Source organism: Ursus maritimus, unplaced genomic scaffold, assembly GCF_017311325.1.
Source record: "Ursus maritimus isolate PB19 unplaced genomic scaffold, ASM1731132v1 scaffold_2, whole genome shotgun sequence".
Taxonomy (NCBI): Eukaryota; Metazoa; Chordata; class Mammalia; order Carnivora; family Ursidae; genus Ursus; species Ursus maritimus.
The window spans coordinates 17,262,175-17,278,350 of NW_024424452.1; the positions used below are offsets into that span (position 1 = coordinate 17,262,175).

Here is a 16,176-nt window from a genome sequence, read left to right on the forward strand (position 1 = left end):
GAGAAAAATGGTCTTTGGGTTTGTGTCCGACTTGATGGGTAATGACCAGCAACGCCGGCCTGGGACCTGGGGTGCACAGAGGACCTTGACTGCCCCAGAGCCTCCTGGGCTAGATCCAGTGACAGCAGCTGTTCCCCGGAGGCTTGCCACGTGCTAGGTAGAGAGCTGGGTTCTCAGAAGCGGCCTTATTTAATTCTCAAAACAAGGGAGTGTCAGGACATTCAGATTTCCCCATTTCCCTGGAAAGGAAACAGTCCCAGAGCTGCTGATTTACGCGCACGATGGTCAAGCAGCAGGAAACTGGCAAGTCGGAATCGGAGCCAAGGTCTTCCCACAGAACCTTCGCTTGCCCAGCCCCGCCCAGGGCTCAACAGCATTAGCCGACGTTTCTAGAGCACTGAGGCCTTTGGAGTTTTATTAACAAAAATACTCTGGTCCTGAGAACAGACTGGTATGGCTTGCGCTGGGGTGAGGGGGTACAACTTGCGGAGCCCAAGGGTGAGGCCCAGGAGGTGGGAGAGCTGGGCAGCGGCCCCATTTGGCCAGGCAGAGCCTCCCTTCATTCACACCCAGGTGAGAGCCTGGAAGGGGAAGCTGGCCCCAGCTGGACTCCCAGCAGCTTAGCCAGAGCTTTGAAGCCAGGGTGGGTGGGAGTGAAATCAAAGTGTGAAGTGGGGTGGGGGAGGCCCCAGGCAGCCATTTGGTGTGGGGGATGGGGCCAGTGGAAGTGATGGGGCTGCAGGCCTGGGGGAAGGGCAGCGGAGGTCTGTGATGGAAGATAGGGAGGGAGGCAGAGGGGCCCCCAGAGAGCTCAGTACATTGGTTTGGAGCCCACATCCAGGTAAGCCCCAGGGCCGGGGTAGGCAAGGGGGAAGGGACCCCCCTGGAGGAAGTGCGAGGCGAAGGGTGCCGGGGGTGCAGCTGCTGGGTATCCTGAGCCCCCTGGCCCAGGCTGCAGCTCCAGGAACGCAGCTGAGTAGGGGGTTGGACGCCCCGAGTCTGGAGCCTCAGGGAAGCTGGGGTTCCTGAAGTCAAGAGAGGTGTCAGAACAGGGGCAAGGGACCCCAACTTAGAACAGCCCAGCTCCGTGCCCTCGTCCCACTCACCTGGTTGGAAGGTGACTGGGGGCTCCATGAAAAGCCGCGGGGTGCAGAAGGTAGGCTTCGGCACTGGAGCCACCACACGGAGGGGCTGGCGCTGGGGCAGCTTCGCGGGGGGCCGGGGCCTGCTCTGGGTCCGACTCGCGGATGTCCCCACCCAGCGTGGAATCACAGGGACCGCCTGGTGCATCTGGGGAGACAGAGGGGACAGGTTGGGCTAAGGAAGACTGGTGCCTGAGGACTGGCCCCCGTCACTACTGAGACTATGCTCACCTCCACTCCCATAGGCCTCTGCGGCTACCGGCTCTGGGCCCCGCAGTTTCCTCTTCACACGGGCATCTCGCTCCCTGGAGAACAGTGACAATGATGATGATGATGATGATGACGACGATGGTGATGGTGATGGTGATGATGGTGGTAATAATAGCACTTGCCAGGCATTTCACCCTCCCAGGGACCCTGTCGGGTAGGTGCCATTATTATACCCATTCTACAGATGAAGGAACTGAAGGCCAGAGAAGTGACTAGAAAGCGGCGGAACTGGGCTCGATTTTCCCCCTTAAAACTTTCCAATGCTTTCCTATTGCATGTATTGCATTTGCGAAACCGCTCCCAAGCTAGAAGGCCAGGGCATGCTCTGAACCCCGCTCATCCTGCTTGGCTTGCCAAGCCACCATAACTGCCTTGCCGCCCGATTCTGGAATCCTCTTCTGTCTGCCCCTGCTCACCTGTTGAGCTCATCCTTGTCTCAGTTCCCATTCTTGTCTCACTTCCTCAAGGAAGTCCTCCCGAACTCCCACAGCATGACACAACCTCCCTCATGACATCTGTCCACAGTTTACATGTGTTCGGGTGACCCTTTGATTAATGGCTGCCTGACTTACACACCTCGAGGGCAAGCGACAGCTCCGCGGGAGTGGTCCTCCGTACTCAGAATAGAAGCCAGAGTCCTAACTAAACCTTTAGTACCCAACAGAACGCGGCTCCCCTTCGCCTCTGACTTGCCTCTTCCCCTCCACCCACGCCACCGGCGCACCCTCCCTCAGGGCCCTCGCATAGGCTGTTCCTGCTTCTTGGCCCGCCTTTCCTCAGATGCCCACTATATACCCTTTAGGACTTGTCCAGGCCTCTAATCTATTGTATACCTCGCTCCGGTCCTTCCTCTCTTCCTTCATTTCTTTTCTCTTCAGAACTTATCCCTAACATGTAATATTTTACTTATGTCTGTTTGCTTGCCTCCTCTGTCCCCTAGAGTATCAGCCCCATAAGGGCAGGGGCTTTGGTTTTGTTCACGGATGGATCTCCAGCGCCTGGAACTGTGCGTGGCACACAGCAGGTGCTCAATGGGAAACACGAGTGATGAACGTCCTTACTTACTCCTGTGTTCCTGGCACACCGTGGTCAGCTCACGAACATTTGCTGAATGAGCGAGGGAATGAATGAACAATGCCCACCTCTTACAGTTTCTGCCGTTCTCCCGGAAGCCCTTGGCAAAGGGATTGGCTGCGATCTTCAGTTGTGTGATCTGGGGACACACATCCAGGGTCAAAGCTCCCGCGGGCCGGGGCAGGGCCCACCACCCCCCTCAAGCGGGGTCACTTACCCGCGGGTTTTGGTAGGCTGTCACAGAGATGAATGTGGTCTCAGGGAAGCGGAAGGAGGCGACCCCCCCCCAGTGCTGGCTGCAGAGCTGGGCTGCCCGCACCAGGTGTATGCGGGGCTGGTACTTGTGCATGGAGTGCAAGATCAGCTGGGAGAGAAGCACCGAGATCACTCCCTGCCTGGGGCCCCACCCCCACCCCTCAGCCTGTCCTCCCAGCCGCCGGGGCCTCACATGGCCATGGGGGTCCAGGGTGCTGTTGGTGAGCTTGACACGGTGGAAGGACACAGGCTGCCGCATCCAGTGTGCGCCCGTGGCAGGAGAGTCGGGGTGAATGTAGACGCGGTCAGGCAGGCGGGGTTCCGCCTTGCCGCTGGGCTCCCAGCGCCGGCCCTGCCAGCGGTAGCGAGCCCCATCCACTGGAACCACATCCAGAAGAAACAGGTAGCGGGCCTCGGGGTCCAGGCCAGTGACTGATACTCGACAAGCCGGGAACATGCGCCTGGACGGGGGAGGGGATGGGAGAGGCCTGGTGCTACCCACTGGCCGGGAGTGGGCACAGTGGTGGCTGTGCCCCCCGCCAGCTCACCCGGTTTTGTCAGAGACCCGTCAGGGGAGGTGGAATTAGAATTCAGAACGCAGGGTCTTCGAGCATCCCATTTTACACACGGGAAACACGACAGACAGGGGATCTGACCAGGGTCACACAGCGGTTTAGGAGCAGAGCCAGGACTCCTGACTCCTCGCCCCTCCAACTCCATGCGCAGAAGCCGTGGTGACACAGTTCTGTCCCTAAAATCCTTCCAGGAGTCTGCTGCCCCCCACTCTGCTCTCCTCACCTAATCTCCAGCACCAGTCTACACCGCTGGCCAAACCTGCTTCGGGGAAAAAAATGTCCTGTCTGCAGCGAGGCAGAGGACTTAGCATGCTCGGGCCTGAGCTCCCGGCCTAGAAGGACATGGGCCACATGCTGACCGCATCCCTGCCTCCAGGGTGACTCCAGACCTAGTCATATACTGACCCCGATCCTGGCCAGATTTCCCTGAATGCTGGTCACTGGCTGGCCCTTGACCCCAGCCGTCGTCTGAACGCTGGCTCCCGCCGCAGGCTGACCCCTGATCTGGGCCACAAATGCACCTATAACCCAGCCAGACTTTCTGACCCAGGCCCAGGCTGACCTAGGACCCTTGCTATAGGTTGGTCCCTAAACCAGCTACAGATTCCACAGACTGACCCTTCGCCCTTGCCACGAATGACCCCGATCCAACCTTAGAGTGACCCTTGACCCAGGCCACACTCACACCCTGAACTCAAGCAGAGCTCTAGACCCTCTAGCAACCCCCAAACCTAGCCCCATCGCCAGGAACCCTGCCTTTCCCACAGACCCCACCAGGAACACACTGGGCCCTCTGACCCTGGCCCGGCCCTCACCTCCCAGCTTTGGTGATGACCATCTCTGTTCCCACAGAGTTGAACTCTTTCCACAGCTCCCGGTTCTCCAGGCTCAGGCTGACTCCAGGGAGCGAATGAAGGGCCTCTGGGGCTGGGGGGGCCGGCTCAGTGCCCAGGGCGGGGGCCAGCGGGGGCAGGGGTGGGGGAGCGGCCAGGGTGCAGGGAGCAGCCTCAATCCCGGACAGGAAGCAATCCAATTTGGGAGTGTCCAGATCTGGAGACGGGGGCAGAATGAGGAGCCAGCAGAGGGCCACAGCCCCCCACGGTCCCTACACAGGAGCTGGTCCCCATGCTCACCAGGGTAGCGGTAGCCCTCTGCCAGGGCAGGCGGGAAGCTGGAATCTGTCCCCGGCTGGGGGGGCCCAAGGCGGTAGCCTGTCCCCAGGGAGGGGTACAACTCTCGTGGATGGTACATGGAGTAGTCCTGCCTGGCCTCAGGTCACGCTGCCTAGAGTCAGTCCCCCGGTGCTGAGAGATGCCCCCTTTATAGCTCACAGCTCAGCCCCTTCCAGACCCAGGATCACAGCCCCTCCCCTATTTGGGGCCCGGGAGTTGGGCTGGGGTGGAGACCCCTGGGGCCTGGAAGGGGTCCAAGAGGGGGCCGGATTCCTGGGTACCCTCCCCTTCTCTCCCCCCACCCCAGGCTTCATTAGCTCCGACCCCCTGCCCCCTCATTACATAATTAACTCCTCGGCCTGATTGATCCCCGGGGCTCGACAGGGACGCAGTTTGGCGCTTCCGGCCAGCTGGTCCCCGTTCCCACGGGGGGAGCCCCGGCTAGGGATAAGCTACTGAGGGGCGGGGCCTGGACCCTGGGATGGAGCCTAGAGTCCTGGGGTAGACCTTGGCGCCCCAGACTTTTCTAGCAGGTACCCCCACCTCCACCCCCTTCCCTCGGAGGTCAGAGCTTGGAGGGATGAAGCAGGACTGGAGGGAAAGAGCAGGGCTGGAGGGACTGGGCCTGAGCTTATTGTTACGCGGGGCACTGGGGACCTGGAGGAGTCCGCAGCCGAGGCCCGAACCCTGGAGTCCTTCCTTCCTGCTTCCCATTCTGCAAGACTTCCACCCTCCGCAGAGTCTCCGAAGCGCAGAAGCCCGCACAGCTCAACAGTCTCTGAAGGCCTGTGCCGGGGTTTCCCAGAAGGTCCCGCGCTGGGGAACCCTCGGAACTACACTTCCCAGCAGGCCCAGCGCCGACACTCGGTGCACAGCAGACGTTCAGATGCCGCTGGGGCCGCTGGAAATTGTAGTCGCGACGAGAAGGGCGGCGAGACTGGCGGCGCGGTTGCCTCCCAGGAGAGCTTGCCTCTAGGCGGCGGCAAAACGTTAAAGCCGAGAAGGCGCACATCAGCCGAGGTCAAGGCCTAGGCAGGCAGAGTGGGGTCGGGAAGCTCCATGGGCAGAGATGGGTCCTGGGTCTCAGATGGCTGAGCCCCCGGAGCGCAGACTCCTGGCTTTGACCGCAGTGCCTACCCCGTGCCATGTGGGGCCCAGAAAAGAACAGGTCTACAGAGGCAGAAATCAGCATTTGAGTCCCCCTTTCCCGGATTCCACGTGAGCCTGGGGCTGTCTCCACTCCATTGTTTTATTATGTACAAACGCTACAGAACGAGGGGAGCAGACACGCGTGGGGTAAGAGGGGCCCGGTGGGAGGAGTTCACAGGGCAGACGGTGCAATGGGGCCGGGGGAGCAGCACACAGGCCATATCTATAGGGCAGGAGAGGCAGGAAGGGGTTAAAAACGAGATCCAAGCCAGCCAGATCGCAGGGAGGTGCGGGGGTGTCGTCCACCTTCTGATCTCCCCCCAAGGTCACAGTGCATGCAATAAAATATATGTACAGGAGCTGGATCCTTCCTCTGTAGGGGCCCTGAGGGTCCAGAGCTCCCTTCTCCTGGAGGGAAGCCAGTGGCGCCCCCTGGCGTCCAGCCGGGCTCGAGCCACATGGGCAGGAGCAGGGGTCAGTCCCAGCCGTTGTCTTTGATCATGTGGTTGAGTTCAATGATGTACTTCCCCTCTTTGTACTTCTGGCTGCTCTCGAAGGCCTGTTCCTGAAAAGAGGGGAGAAGACATCATCCCCGGAGCAAGGGCTTTACCAAAAGGGATCAGGGTTGGGGAGCAGGTATGACTGGCCCCATTTTACATATAATGAAACTGTCATGCAGAGAAGCCAAACCACCTGGCCATAAGACAGACAGCTGGTAAATGACAGAGCCACATTTCTCACTAATGGGACAGACCCAACTCTCTGAATTACTGGTACTTTTTAAGTACTATTGTTGGCTCCAACAGAGAGGATACGGAAGTTTCTAAAAGATCCAGGGATTACAGACTGGTAGCTAAATGCCAGTTTTGTCCTACACATGTGTTTTGTTTGGCCAGCAGATAGTTCAGTAAAAATAACCTTAAAATACGAAAACACAGGTGGGCCAGGCTCACTCGTTTGGCAGAGACTGTCCCCTCCCTCCCCAGAGCTCTCCTGCCCCTTTTGCAGACCCCCAGTATCTGCTTGGCCCTGCAGCACTTGAATTTTTGACCTCTGGATCAGGCCATCTCTTTATCTGACAGAGGTCCAGAGAGGTTGAGCCACCCATCTGGGGACACAAAGGAAATCTGTGGCAAGGCCAACGGTGAACTCGGGTTAGGGCAGCCCGCCTGGGCCATCCGCCCCCCAAAGAGGCACCACAGCTCCAAGGGATGCCTGAGGAGTCCTGGCCCTTGCCGTTTCCCAAGAGCATCTTCTTTTGCCGCATCTGATCTGATCCCCATAACAATTTTGGGTGCGAGGTGGTGGCTTTCTCCTCCACTGCCAGATAAGGCAATGAGACTCAGGGTAGTGAAATCAGACCCTGGACAGCAGCTATGGCAATGAGGGCAGTGAAAAGGAGGCCGTGGACCCAAGCTCCATGTTGCTGTGGGGTCTTGGGCAACTTCTCTAAACCCCTGAACTTCTCTAACCCCGCAGTGGAAGCTGGCTGTCAAGGACGTGGAGTTAAAAACAAACAAACAGAACACACAACCAGGATTCTGGTCCCTATGCTTTTCCTCACAGTTGTGTGATCTTGCAGAAGTTACCTAACCTCTCTGGGCCTTCTTTCCTTCTGGAAAGTGGAGTTAATAATAGACTCTACCTATAGGACTGTTGTAATGACGGCATGGGCTAATGTGTACCAAGCACACACAACAGTGCGTGGCCCATAAGCACTCAGTAAATGGTCATTCTGCTGATGGCCTCATCTCTAAAAGGGGGGTGCATGTGTCTGTGAGGAGAGGGATGGGCGGAGAGAAAAAGTCTAAAAGCCCTTGCAGGATGTGACAGAAGAGAGCATGGTCAGGGGATGAAAAGACAGTCCGACTGGTGGGAGCTGGGCCTGTGCGCTGAAACATGAGCGCATAACTGCTTGTGAGGAGGAACAGGTGATGTGAGGTTGGGTCAAAGGGTAGCCTGGGGTCACAGGTCACAGACTCACATATTTCCAGCCCAAAGTCGTCTTGCAGTTCTCGCAGTGGATGTCAGCGACAGCATGGAGGCCTGTCAGCAGCACCCGCTCCTCGGCTGGCCCGCAGCCCACGTTAACCCTGCGGGGACATGGGGGCAGTCCCAGGGAGGGTCCCGCCATCACAAAGCCCCCCTCTAGCTCGTATCCAACTGTGTCTGTCCTTAGCATCCAAGAGAAGGGCGATCACATCTTCCAACCTGAATCAGGGCACTCTGGGAGTCTCAGCATGATGCCAGGGGTCACAGGTCACAACAGAGGTCAGGGAAAGAAAGAAGGGGGACCGAATACTCACACAGAGTTGAAGAGGTAGGCACGCCCCTGACTGCCCTGGAAGGACTAAAGGGGGGGGAGGGAGAAAGGAAGGGAGTCAGGGCTATTGGTGGAGAGTTGCCAGGTACCCCTTCTAGCCTCTCGTTCTAGCCCCAACCGGGACCTGGTTACCTTGGAGATGAGGTCGTCGTGGTTGGCCAGGTGAGCGCGGCAGTGGGCACAGCTATACCTCCGGTGACAGTCATCCAAGTAGGCCTGAAACGTCTTGGGCTTTGAAATCCGCACCATGGCGGGGGCCGGGGGCAGTGGCCCCACGCGGGGAGCAGCCCACGGGGAGCAAAGGGAGCCCAGTGCCTGCCGGGGAGGGAGGGAGTGGGCTGTCAGGACCCGGGCCACACACATGCAGGCACACCCAGGGCCGTGGGGACTCTCTGTCACACTTGGCTGCTGTCTCCTCTCCCCAGAGCCACCAGCTTCTCCAGGGGCCAGAGCCGGCTCCGTTTTGACTCACTGAGGAGGCCCCAAGTTGCATCACGGGGAAACTGAGGCTTGGAGGAGCCTGATGTGAGTCACCCATCTACTTCCGGCCTCACCCCTGCTGACCTGGCAACTGAAGCTGGAGGAAGGGGCTTTAGAGTGGATGAGCTGTCAGTTCTGGTTTAGGGGGAAGTATGGAGGGGGTGGGAACTGGATGGTCCTTAGGACCTCACCTGAACTGCCAAGGGCGGGTGGGGGGGGGGAGGGAAGCGGCTCCACTTGAGGAACAGGGAGTTCACCTGCGGAGAGGGTCCCTCACCTGGAGAAGGCAGAGGCCCTCACTGAAGGTGGGGGGTCACCTAGGAGGGGAGGGGCTCTTACCTGGGGGTGGGGCGCCGAGGCCTCGTCTGTGCCGAGGGGCGCTCACCTGCAACGCGGAGCCTTACCTGAGACCCCGGGGCTCACCTGGGGCGCGGGGCTGGGGGGCGGGTGCCGGGGAAAGGGGGCAGTCCTCGCTGGCGGGGCGGGGGCGCGGGGCGCCGCGCAGCCGGGACGATGCGGGCCTCACCTCGCCTGGGCGCGCGGGGGCCCGGTCCGCCGGGGTGGCCTGGCCTGGGAGTGGGGGGCGCTCCTGGTGGGCGCCGTCCCCCCCGGCCCGGGTTCGCAATCGCCGCGACTTGTTTACACCGAGACCAGCTGCTGCCGCCGCTGCGGCGGGAGGGGGAGGGGGCCGGCCTCTGGTCCCGGCGGTCGCCGTGGCCAATCGGCGCGCCGCATGCAAATGAGGGGGCGCGTCACACAGCGGCCAGCGCAGGCCCGGGCTGCCCTTCCCCCTGCTCTCGGCTCTGGCCGGCCCGGAAATGCGGCTGCGGCCCGCAACCCAGCCCGCCGGCCCCGCCGCCCGGTCCGGTGGCGCGTCTGGCCTCCCGCGGTGCTCGAAGGGGCCGGCTCTGCGGTGCCAGACCTGGCGCGGGGTTAGGAGGGGGATGGTGTCTGGACGCACGCCCACGGGGAAATAATAGCCATAATTATCTGCGTTTAACCACCGCCCGTGCCCCAGTCTCTTAATCCCCGCAGCAATCCTATGAGGCAGCTTTTGCTATTGTTCCCATTTTACGCGGGAGCCGAGGTCAAAGAGGTCCAGCAGCTCTGCCGAGGTTATCCGGCTGGGAAGAGGCAAAGCTGGGCTTCACTTCGGTCGGATTCTGTTTGGTAGGCACCAGGGGAAGGCTCTTGGAACAGAAGAGCTAAGGGTGCCCATCTGCGTTAGACCTCTGGGAGCCGGAGCCTCGGAACATGCCAGTTCCTAGTGTTGAGTATCACCTCTTCCAGGCAGCCTCCTTTGATGCCCTTGCCTCTGCAGGCCGCGTTAGTTTACAGATGCTTCTACCTACTAGATGCTTCTACCCTACTAGACTTTTCTTATTCCCGGCAGTGGCCCCAGGATGCAGACTGGCCTAGAGTAGTCAACAAATGTTGGTGAAATGCGACTTGGTCAGTGAATAAGGTACTAGGGCTGGAGAGTGCTGAGGAGTTTGGGGGAGCTTCTGGCTCACATCTGGGAGTGGAAGGTTGGAACGGCTGAGGCAGCAGATGGGCACCGAGGACTCAGCCTAAGGCCATGTCTGCCCTCTGCAGCCTGGCGAGGAGGCCCACAGGGCCAGATGATGTCCCTTGCTGTGTGCCTAGGGCTCTTCACAGCCTCAGGAGAATGGAACCCGAGGCTCTGAAGGGGCAGGAGGCCTTGCTCCTTCCTGCAAGGGACATTCCTGAGGAGAGTGGAGGCCAGGCTGGCACAGGGTGTGGTCTGGAATGTCGTGGAACCAGTGGGTCAGGCTGGTTAGGGCCCCAAACTCTGGCCCTAGGCTGGCCTCTTCTGCCCTCAGTTGCCATCTTTGCAGTGGGCTAGGATCTCCTCCCACCCGTGCCCCCTAAACACCAACACGTGACTCGAAAGAAGATATTTATTGGGGAAGAGGCATAAAGGAGAGGGGGAGAGACTCCAGGCTTTCTAGGAGGCCTGGGCAGCTCTTCCGTGGTTGTCTAGGTAGCGCCTCAGGGCTGTGGGGTAATCGGTTATGACGCCGGTGGCCCCCAGGCCGTAGGCTGCTTCAAAATCCGACTCTTCGTTAAGGCACCAGAAGATCACCTGAGTGGGGACGGAGGGGCTCATAGTTTCACACGGTTTCCCTGGAACTTGCCCTCGCATCTAGATGCTGGGAGCTCTCCTCCTCCGTGGAGACCTCCCAGCGGTGGGATGCTGGGGCGGATTGTTCGATCGTCAGGAATTGTGCAAGCTGCTTATTAAATAGAGCCATTAGGAAATACTCAATTATATAAACTTGGAATTCCATAAATGATCTTAAAAATGAAGGTAATAAACACTCAAACTCTTCCCTTCCTAATGATTTTACTACACGTGACTATTACCTCCGCTCTGGAGGTCAGTCACGTCCGTTGAATGTGTCAGGTGGAGATACCACCCAGACTCTGCTCAGCGACTCCCCATTGGCTGCCGGGAACCGGACGGGGTGAGAGTACGCACACCAGGCAAATGATCTATTGCGCACACCGGAGCCCCTCTTCCTCCCCCGCAGAGCTGCTGCGGCACGTCTGCGAGCAGGCCACTGTCCCCGTGTTCTACACCTGCCCTGTGGCCCGCGTCCTCTTGTGGGCATGGAGGTGGGGAGAGACGGTATCGTGCCCTGGGCAAGTCACCATGACGAAAGGGAATGATGGTCCAACCTCCAGAGTTGCAGTGAAGACCCTCGGAGTTGGGGGCGGGGGGGGGTGCTAATCTGACGGAGGTGTGTCATCCCCGTGCCTCAGTCACCCCCACGGCTGGGCAACGGAGTCCTGGCCTGTCCGCGAACTCCGCCACCGACGCCCGACACCTGGCAGTGACAGCACCTGCCTCCCGAGACTCTGCTTCGCCACACGGTGGCCAGAGTGACCCTTAGTGGAGTCAACCCAACTGGATCAGGCCTCTCCCCTGCTTCCGGCCCTCAAAAGCTTCCCTTCCTCCAGGCTGATGTCCCGGCTCCTTCCTGCCGCTCACAGGCTGCCTGCTTCAGCCTCTGCTGCCTGCCGCAGCTCCCCCTGCGCCACTTCCTCCACACTGCAGCCTGCTGGAACCCCCGTCAGTGCCTCCCACCCGCCTGGCCTCCGGCTCCGCCCGGCCCGCATGCTGAGCCTCCTGCCGGAGATGCTGTCCCTTTCCCCTCCCTGCAAGCCAGCTCCTCACTTCTTCCGGAAGGCCTCCTTGGACCCTACAGACCACAGCGCTGCTTCCCTTCAGTCCCCTTGGTGCCCTGTGATTGTCTGCCTCACTTCCTTCCTCTGCCCGATTCGATGGTCAGCTCCCTGCCACCGCAGTGCCTGCGACGTAGCGTAGCCTTCTCAACAAAGGTCTGCTAATTAAATGACCTGGTCAAAGTGGATGCCCAGGGGAGGGCCGGGGAGTAGGCTGGGCTGCTTTTTCCCTTCTCTGGTCTTTCCCGAGCCCCACTCCCCCTCTCCTCAGGAATCGGGACATCAATTCAATACACCGTCATCACCCACATCGTCATGATAATGGCTAGCACTTCTCAAGCATTAAGAAGTACCAGGTGAATACACCATTGCCCCCACTTTACAGATCAAGAGACTGAGACTCCAGAGGTGACCTGCCAGGTGATCCGGTTGGTGGGTGGCAGAGCTGTGACGGGGATGCTTTGCTAGGCCCACACTGTGAACCACCCACTTGCTGAGGGGGTGGCGGTCAAGGCTCACCTGCACTCCTCGCTGTTCCAGGTGTTGGATGAGACTCTTCCTCATGATTAACCTGGTGGGGAGGGGGTGGCAGAGGCCACAATGAGAGGGGGCTAAACAGGGCAGTGGGAGGTCTCCACGGGGACCCGCCCCCCAGTATTCTTGCCCCCTCACCATTTGGAAACCACAGCTGCCAGCTTGTTCAGCCCAGGGGAGGAAAATGGGAAGTAGGTCCTGCAAAGAGGTGGTGTCACGGTCAGTCCCCTGCGTCTCACTCTATCATGGGGTTGGGGTGATAGTGACCCCTGGCCAGTGTCACCCTGGCTCCTCTAGAAGAACCTTTGCAGTTGCCCAGATGAACAAGTCCCCTGTCGCTCCGTGACAGTCTGCTCCCACATCCATGCCTCCATACACTGAGAGTGTGCCCCCCGCCTCGCCGTTTTACACAAGAGGAAACTCAGTTTTGGAGAGCCGGAGTGACCTGCCCAAGGTGTCACAGCACATCTGTGCTGGGGCCAGGGCCGAGACCAGAACCCCGCTTGATTCCCAAGCTGGATGCACGACCTGAAGGTCCCCTGGTTGGGCCTGACCGGCTTCCTGTGGCCAGACAATGCTCGGCGGGTCTGCTACTTGCCCTGATTGGCCCACTTCAGGGAAGACTCTGGAGGCCCTTTATAATGTCCCAGCGCAGGCTCTGGAGTCAGGCCCAGGCAAACTCGGGCCCTGCGCTTCCAGCTGTGTGGCCTTGAGCAAATTACAGAACCTCTCTGAGCCTCAGATTCTCCATGGGGACCGTGGGGGTCACGAGTCCTGTAACTTCTGGGTTGCTGCAAGGTAAAGCTCTCATCAACTAAAGGATGTGAAGACACTTTGCAAACCCTGTATAAAAAGTTATGTACACGAAGTTCTGTAGCCTAGTGATGTCTTTGTGGCAAAGGATTGTGGGGGCTGGCTGGGAGCCTCCCTCAGGACAACAGAGGGGAGAAGAGAACACTAGAGCTGCCAGAGTTCTCAGAAAGGGGCCAGGCTTAAGAGCTGGCGAAGTATCCAAATTCCTGGTACTTTACCCGGCTGCTACTTTGTTAATCCTGGTCCCCCAGCAGGAGAAAGCTTGCTTTTCCTTTTGAGAATCAGAGAATGATACTATAATTGATAAGTATTTGTCTCCCAGCCACACTGTAAGCTCAAGGGGGCTTTATCACCCCCCCAATCTTATTTACTAGTGTAACTGCACCTGGAACAGAGTAGACATTCAATAAATATTTGTTGGATGAAGGGATGAATAAATGAATACTTTGTCCAAAAACTCCATCCACATCAACATGCATCTGCATAGAGTTTCAAGGGGTTTGAGGTGCCCCCCCCCCTTTAGTATTCATGAATGCTCGCTGAGAACCACTGTCTTCAGAGGACCTTGGGGGTTGTCCTTGAGGATGGTCAGGGAGCTGAGGACCCTGTGTCATGGGGCTTGAAGTGGGGGGGGGGGTATTTATCTGAGGACAGAAGCATCTGGGGGCCTGGGGGAGGATGCAGAAGGGAAACGGGGACCCTGTGGGTACCTATTGATGATGGTGGGCAGGAAGCAGATGAAAAACCTTTCCGGGATGTGGACGAAGGGCAGCAACCCCAGGTAATAGACCAGCACCAACCACAGTCCTCGGCTTATCGTGAAGGCAAACGGCATCTCGGGGTTCTGGGAGGCAAGGGGAAGTGAGAAGGCTGTAGGCCTGCTTCTGGGAAAGCAGAGAGGAGCCTCAGGCTGCCTGGGGAACAGTGCTGGACATTCAGGAAGCTCTACCACCTGCAGGATCAAAGCTGTGATCTTGGCCCAGTGTTCAGGCCTAACTGCACCCCCCAGTTCCCGCCAGCATGCCTTTGCTCACACTTCTCCCAGCACCTCTCCTCTCCAAATCCTCCCCTTTGAGATCCTGCTTGGGGCCAGTTCCTCCACAACCCCCCAGACCTGTCCAGCCTAGGCCCCTGGAGCCCCCAGCTCCCGGGAGGAGGGGCCGCTGGAGTAGGGAAGGCACAGGGACTCACAGCAGCCCGGCACTTCCTCATGACTGAGCTCTTCTCCGAGGCCCAGATGGTGATTTCACTGCGGTCAAAGTGCCTCACCAGGCCCGCTACCTGCGAGGAGGAGGAGGAGAAGGGGATGAAGGGGAGTCAGGCCTCTCTCCAGCCCCGGGCCCCTGGCCACCCCTGCCCGTCGTCCCACCTTGTTAATGAGCTCTTCGTTTACTGCTTTGACCTCCACACTCATGGGCATCCGAGGGAACCTCCGGAACATGTCCTCCAGACTCACCATGCGCCGGTCTGTCCCGTGTGCAAAGTGGCCTGGGTGGGTTGTGCGAGAGGGCTCAGACCGCGATGGGTGGGATGGAGTGGGAATCCAGCAGGAGGGACAGAGTCCCAGAGGGGAAGAGAGGGCAGGAGATTGACGCTATGCCCCCACTGGGTGAGGTCACGCTCCTACCTGGTGAGAAGTAAACCTCCAGCTCCTCCTTGTAGAGGGGCAGCTCCTGGGGAGAACAGGGGGCAAGTCACCAGAAGGCCCGCGTGGAAGCACGGTGGCTCTCTGGGTACGGTGGGGGGCCAGGGCGAGGCCCACCTCAAAGTCCAGGCTGCTCACGTCCCTATTCACGCCTGACTGGCGAGACAGGTTCTCGTCGTGGGACACCACCACCACGCCATCCCGGGTCAGCTGGCAGTCGAGCTCCAGGAAGTCGGATCGCTGTGCCATGGAGCTATGGGAGCGAAGGTCAGTGCGGGGGGCCCAGGGCAGAGGGGAGCTAGGGGAAGAATTCACGGCAGGATGCACAGGCTCTGCGCTGCACACCTCCAGGGGGGCCCGGTCCCTTGAACTAGGGAGTGGCGCCCCCTGGCGTCACGCGGTGCACGACCGCAGCTGGCAGCCTGGGTGGCAGGTGCACGCACTCACTTCTCCATGGCCTCCATGGTGTGCTCCAGTCGCTCTCCCGATCCTGTGCGGGGCAGCTGGGTGGGTCCCAGGCGCCTGGCCTCCCTCCTCTCCCCTCACCCCCTGCCTCTTCTTCCGCCTTCCCCACCCAGCTCTGCCACCCTGCTCTCCTCCTCCCTCGGGCTCTGCCTCTTTCCATCAGCTTGCCGCCCAGCCCTCCCCCGCTGCTGTCCACCCCGGCACCTTGCTTCCCTGCTTCCCTGCTTCCCGACTCCACCCTCTCTAGCCGCCATCACCATCCTCCCTTTCTACCCGCACCCAGCTCACCTGCTCGGTGGGCCCCCAGGCGCGGCAGGAAGGCCGGCGCCCAGGGCGTGTGCAGCAGGCGAGGCCGGCGCAGGAAGAAGACGGAGAGCATGACATAGCTGCCCAGGGCGGGCAGGGCATAGTACAGCACCGGGCTCATGGCCACGCTGCTTCTCGGGGCTCCTGCTGTGTGCACTCTGACGTTCCTGACGGACTGTGCTGCCTCCGCTGACAGCCGGCCGGTGTAGTCTGGCTCCACCGCTGGTCCTGGTCGCTGCCACACCCCTGGGACCTGCTGAGCCTGCTCCTGGCCTGGGGCCAGGCTGCAGGGCTCAGCTGGGGATGGGGGGGAGGTAGGAGGAGAGGCTTCTGGCAGCCAGGACTCTCCCACCTCTAAACCCTTCACAGACCCCAGGACCCAGGCTCCCCTTGGCCACACTGTGGGAAACAAACTCCCCACCACCCCTGGGTCAGCTACAACCTTCCCCCCTCCCACGGGTGCTTGTGGCCAGGGTATCCAACACGCCACACCGAGCCATTTCCAGAGAATCCGGGGGTGTGGAGAATGCCCCTGAGTCACCCCCGAATCACCCCCAGCCAGTTCGACGGGAAGCCATTAGGGATGGGAGAGGACAGTGACTAAGGGGAAAATTGACCCCACTCTGTCTAGGAGTCTGGTGCTCCTCACAATCCCATCTTCAGCCCTGGCCAGCTGGGGAGCCAAAGATCACCAGGATTGTATAAAGGCGCACTGCTGGGAAGTGGCTGGGCAGGGGCATCGGTCCTCAAAGCAAGGGTCAGG

The 16,176-nt window shown here is 59.8% G+C and overlaps 3 protein-coding genes across 7 annotated transcripts; all 3 read right to left on the reverse strand.

Annotated features, from left to right (window-relative positions):
* Positions 1-398: 398 nt before the first annotated feature.
* On the reverse strand, positions 399-5,630 carry TBX6 (T-box transcription factor 6). The gene is made up of 8 exons (XM_040635119.1): positions 4,450-5,630; positions 4,132-4,366; positions 2,935-3,202; positions 2,704-2,850; positions 2,555-2,625; positions 1,374-1,447; positions 1,107-1,290; positions 399-1,025 (listed from the first exon to the last, which is right to left on the reverse strand). Exons 1-8 carry the CDS (start codon positions 4,565-4,567, stop codon positions 812-814), a joined length of 1,311 nt encoding a protein of 436 aa, XP_040491053.1. The 5' UTR covers positions 4,568-5,630; the 3' UTR covers positions 399-811.
* Positions 5,631-5,719: 89 nt separating this feature from the next.
* YPEL3 (yippee like 3) lies at positions 5,720-8,825 on the reverse strand. 2 transcript variants are annotated; one of them, XM_040635121.1, is made up of 5 exons: positions 8,780-8,825; positions 8,093-8,275; positions 7,944-7,987; positions 7,622-7,730; positions 5,720-6,202 (listed from the first exon to the last, which is right to left on the reverse strand). In XM_040635121.1, the coding sequence occupies exons 2-5, from the start codon at positions 8,207-8,209 to the stop codon at positions 6,113-6,115; spliced, it is 360 nt and encodes a 119-aa protein (XP_040491055.1). In that variant the 5' UTR covers positions 8,210-8,275; positions 8,780-8,825; the 3' UTR covers positions 5,720-6,112. The 2 variants fall into 2 exon arrangements, with proteins under 2 accessions (XP_040491055.1, XP_008683466.1); XM_008685244.2 differs by lacking the exon at positions 8,780-8,825 and having other exon boundaries at positions 8,093-8,625.
* A 1,523-nt stretch (positions 8,826-10,348) lies between these two features.
* GDPD3 (glycerophosphodiester phosphodiesterase domain containing 3) lies at positions 10,349-16,061 on the reverse strand. Of its 4 annotated transcripts, none has more exons than XM_008685243.2 (10): positions 15,396-16,061; positions 15,090-15,132; positions 14,760-14,895; positions 14,625-14,670; positions 14,367-14,485; positions 14,189-14,278; positions 13,708-13,841; positions 12,323-12,382; positions 12,170-12,221; positions 10,349-10,547 (listed from the first exon to the last, which is right to left on the reverse strand). In XM_008685243.2, the coding sequence occupies exons 1-10, from the start codon at positions 15,532-15,534 to the stop codon at positions 10,410-10,412; spliced, it is 957 nt and encodes a 318-aa protein (XP_008683465.1). In that variant the 5' UTR covers positions 15,535-16,061; the 3' UTR covers positions 10,349-10,409. The 4 variants fall into 4 exon arrangements, 2 of the variants coding, with proteins under 2 accessions (XP_008683465.1, XP_008683464.1); XM_008685242.2 differs by having other exon boundaries at positions 14,760-14,940; XR_566975.2 differs by having other exon boundaries at positions 10,510-10,547; positions 12,323-12,975; positions 14,760-14,940.
* Between the last annotated feature and the right edge of the window lie 115 nt (positions 16,062-16,176).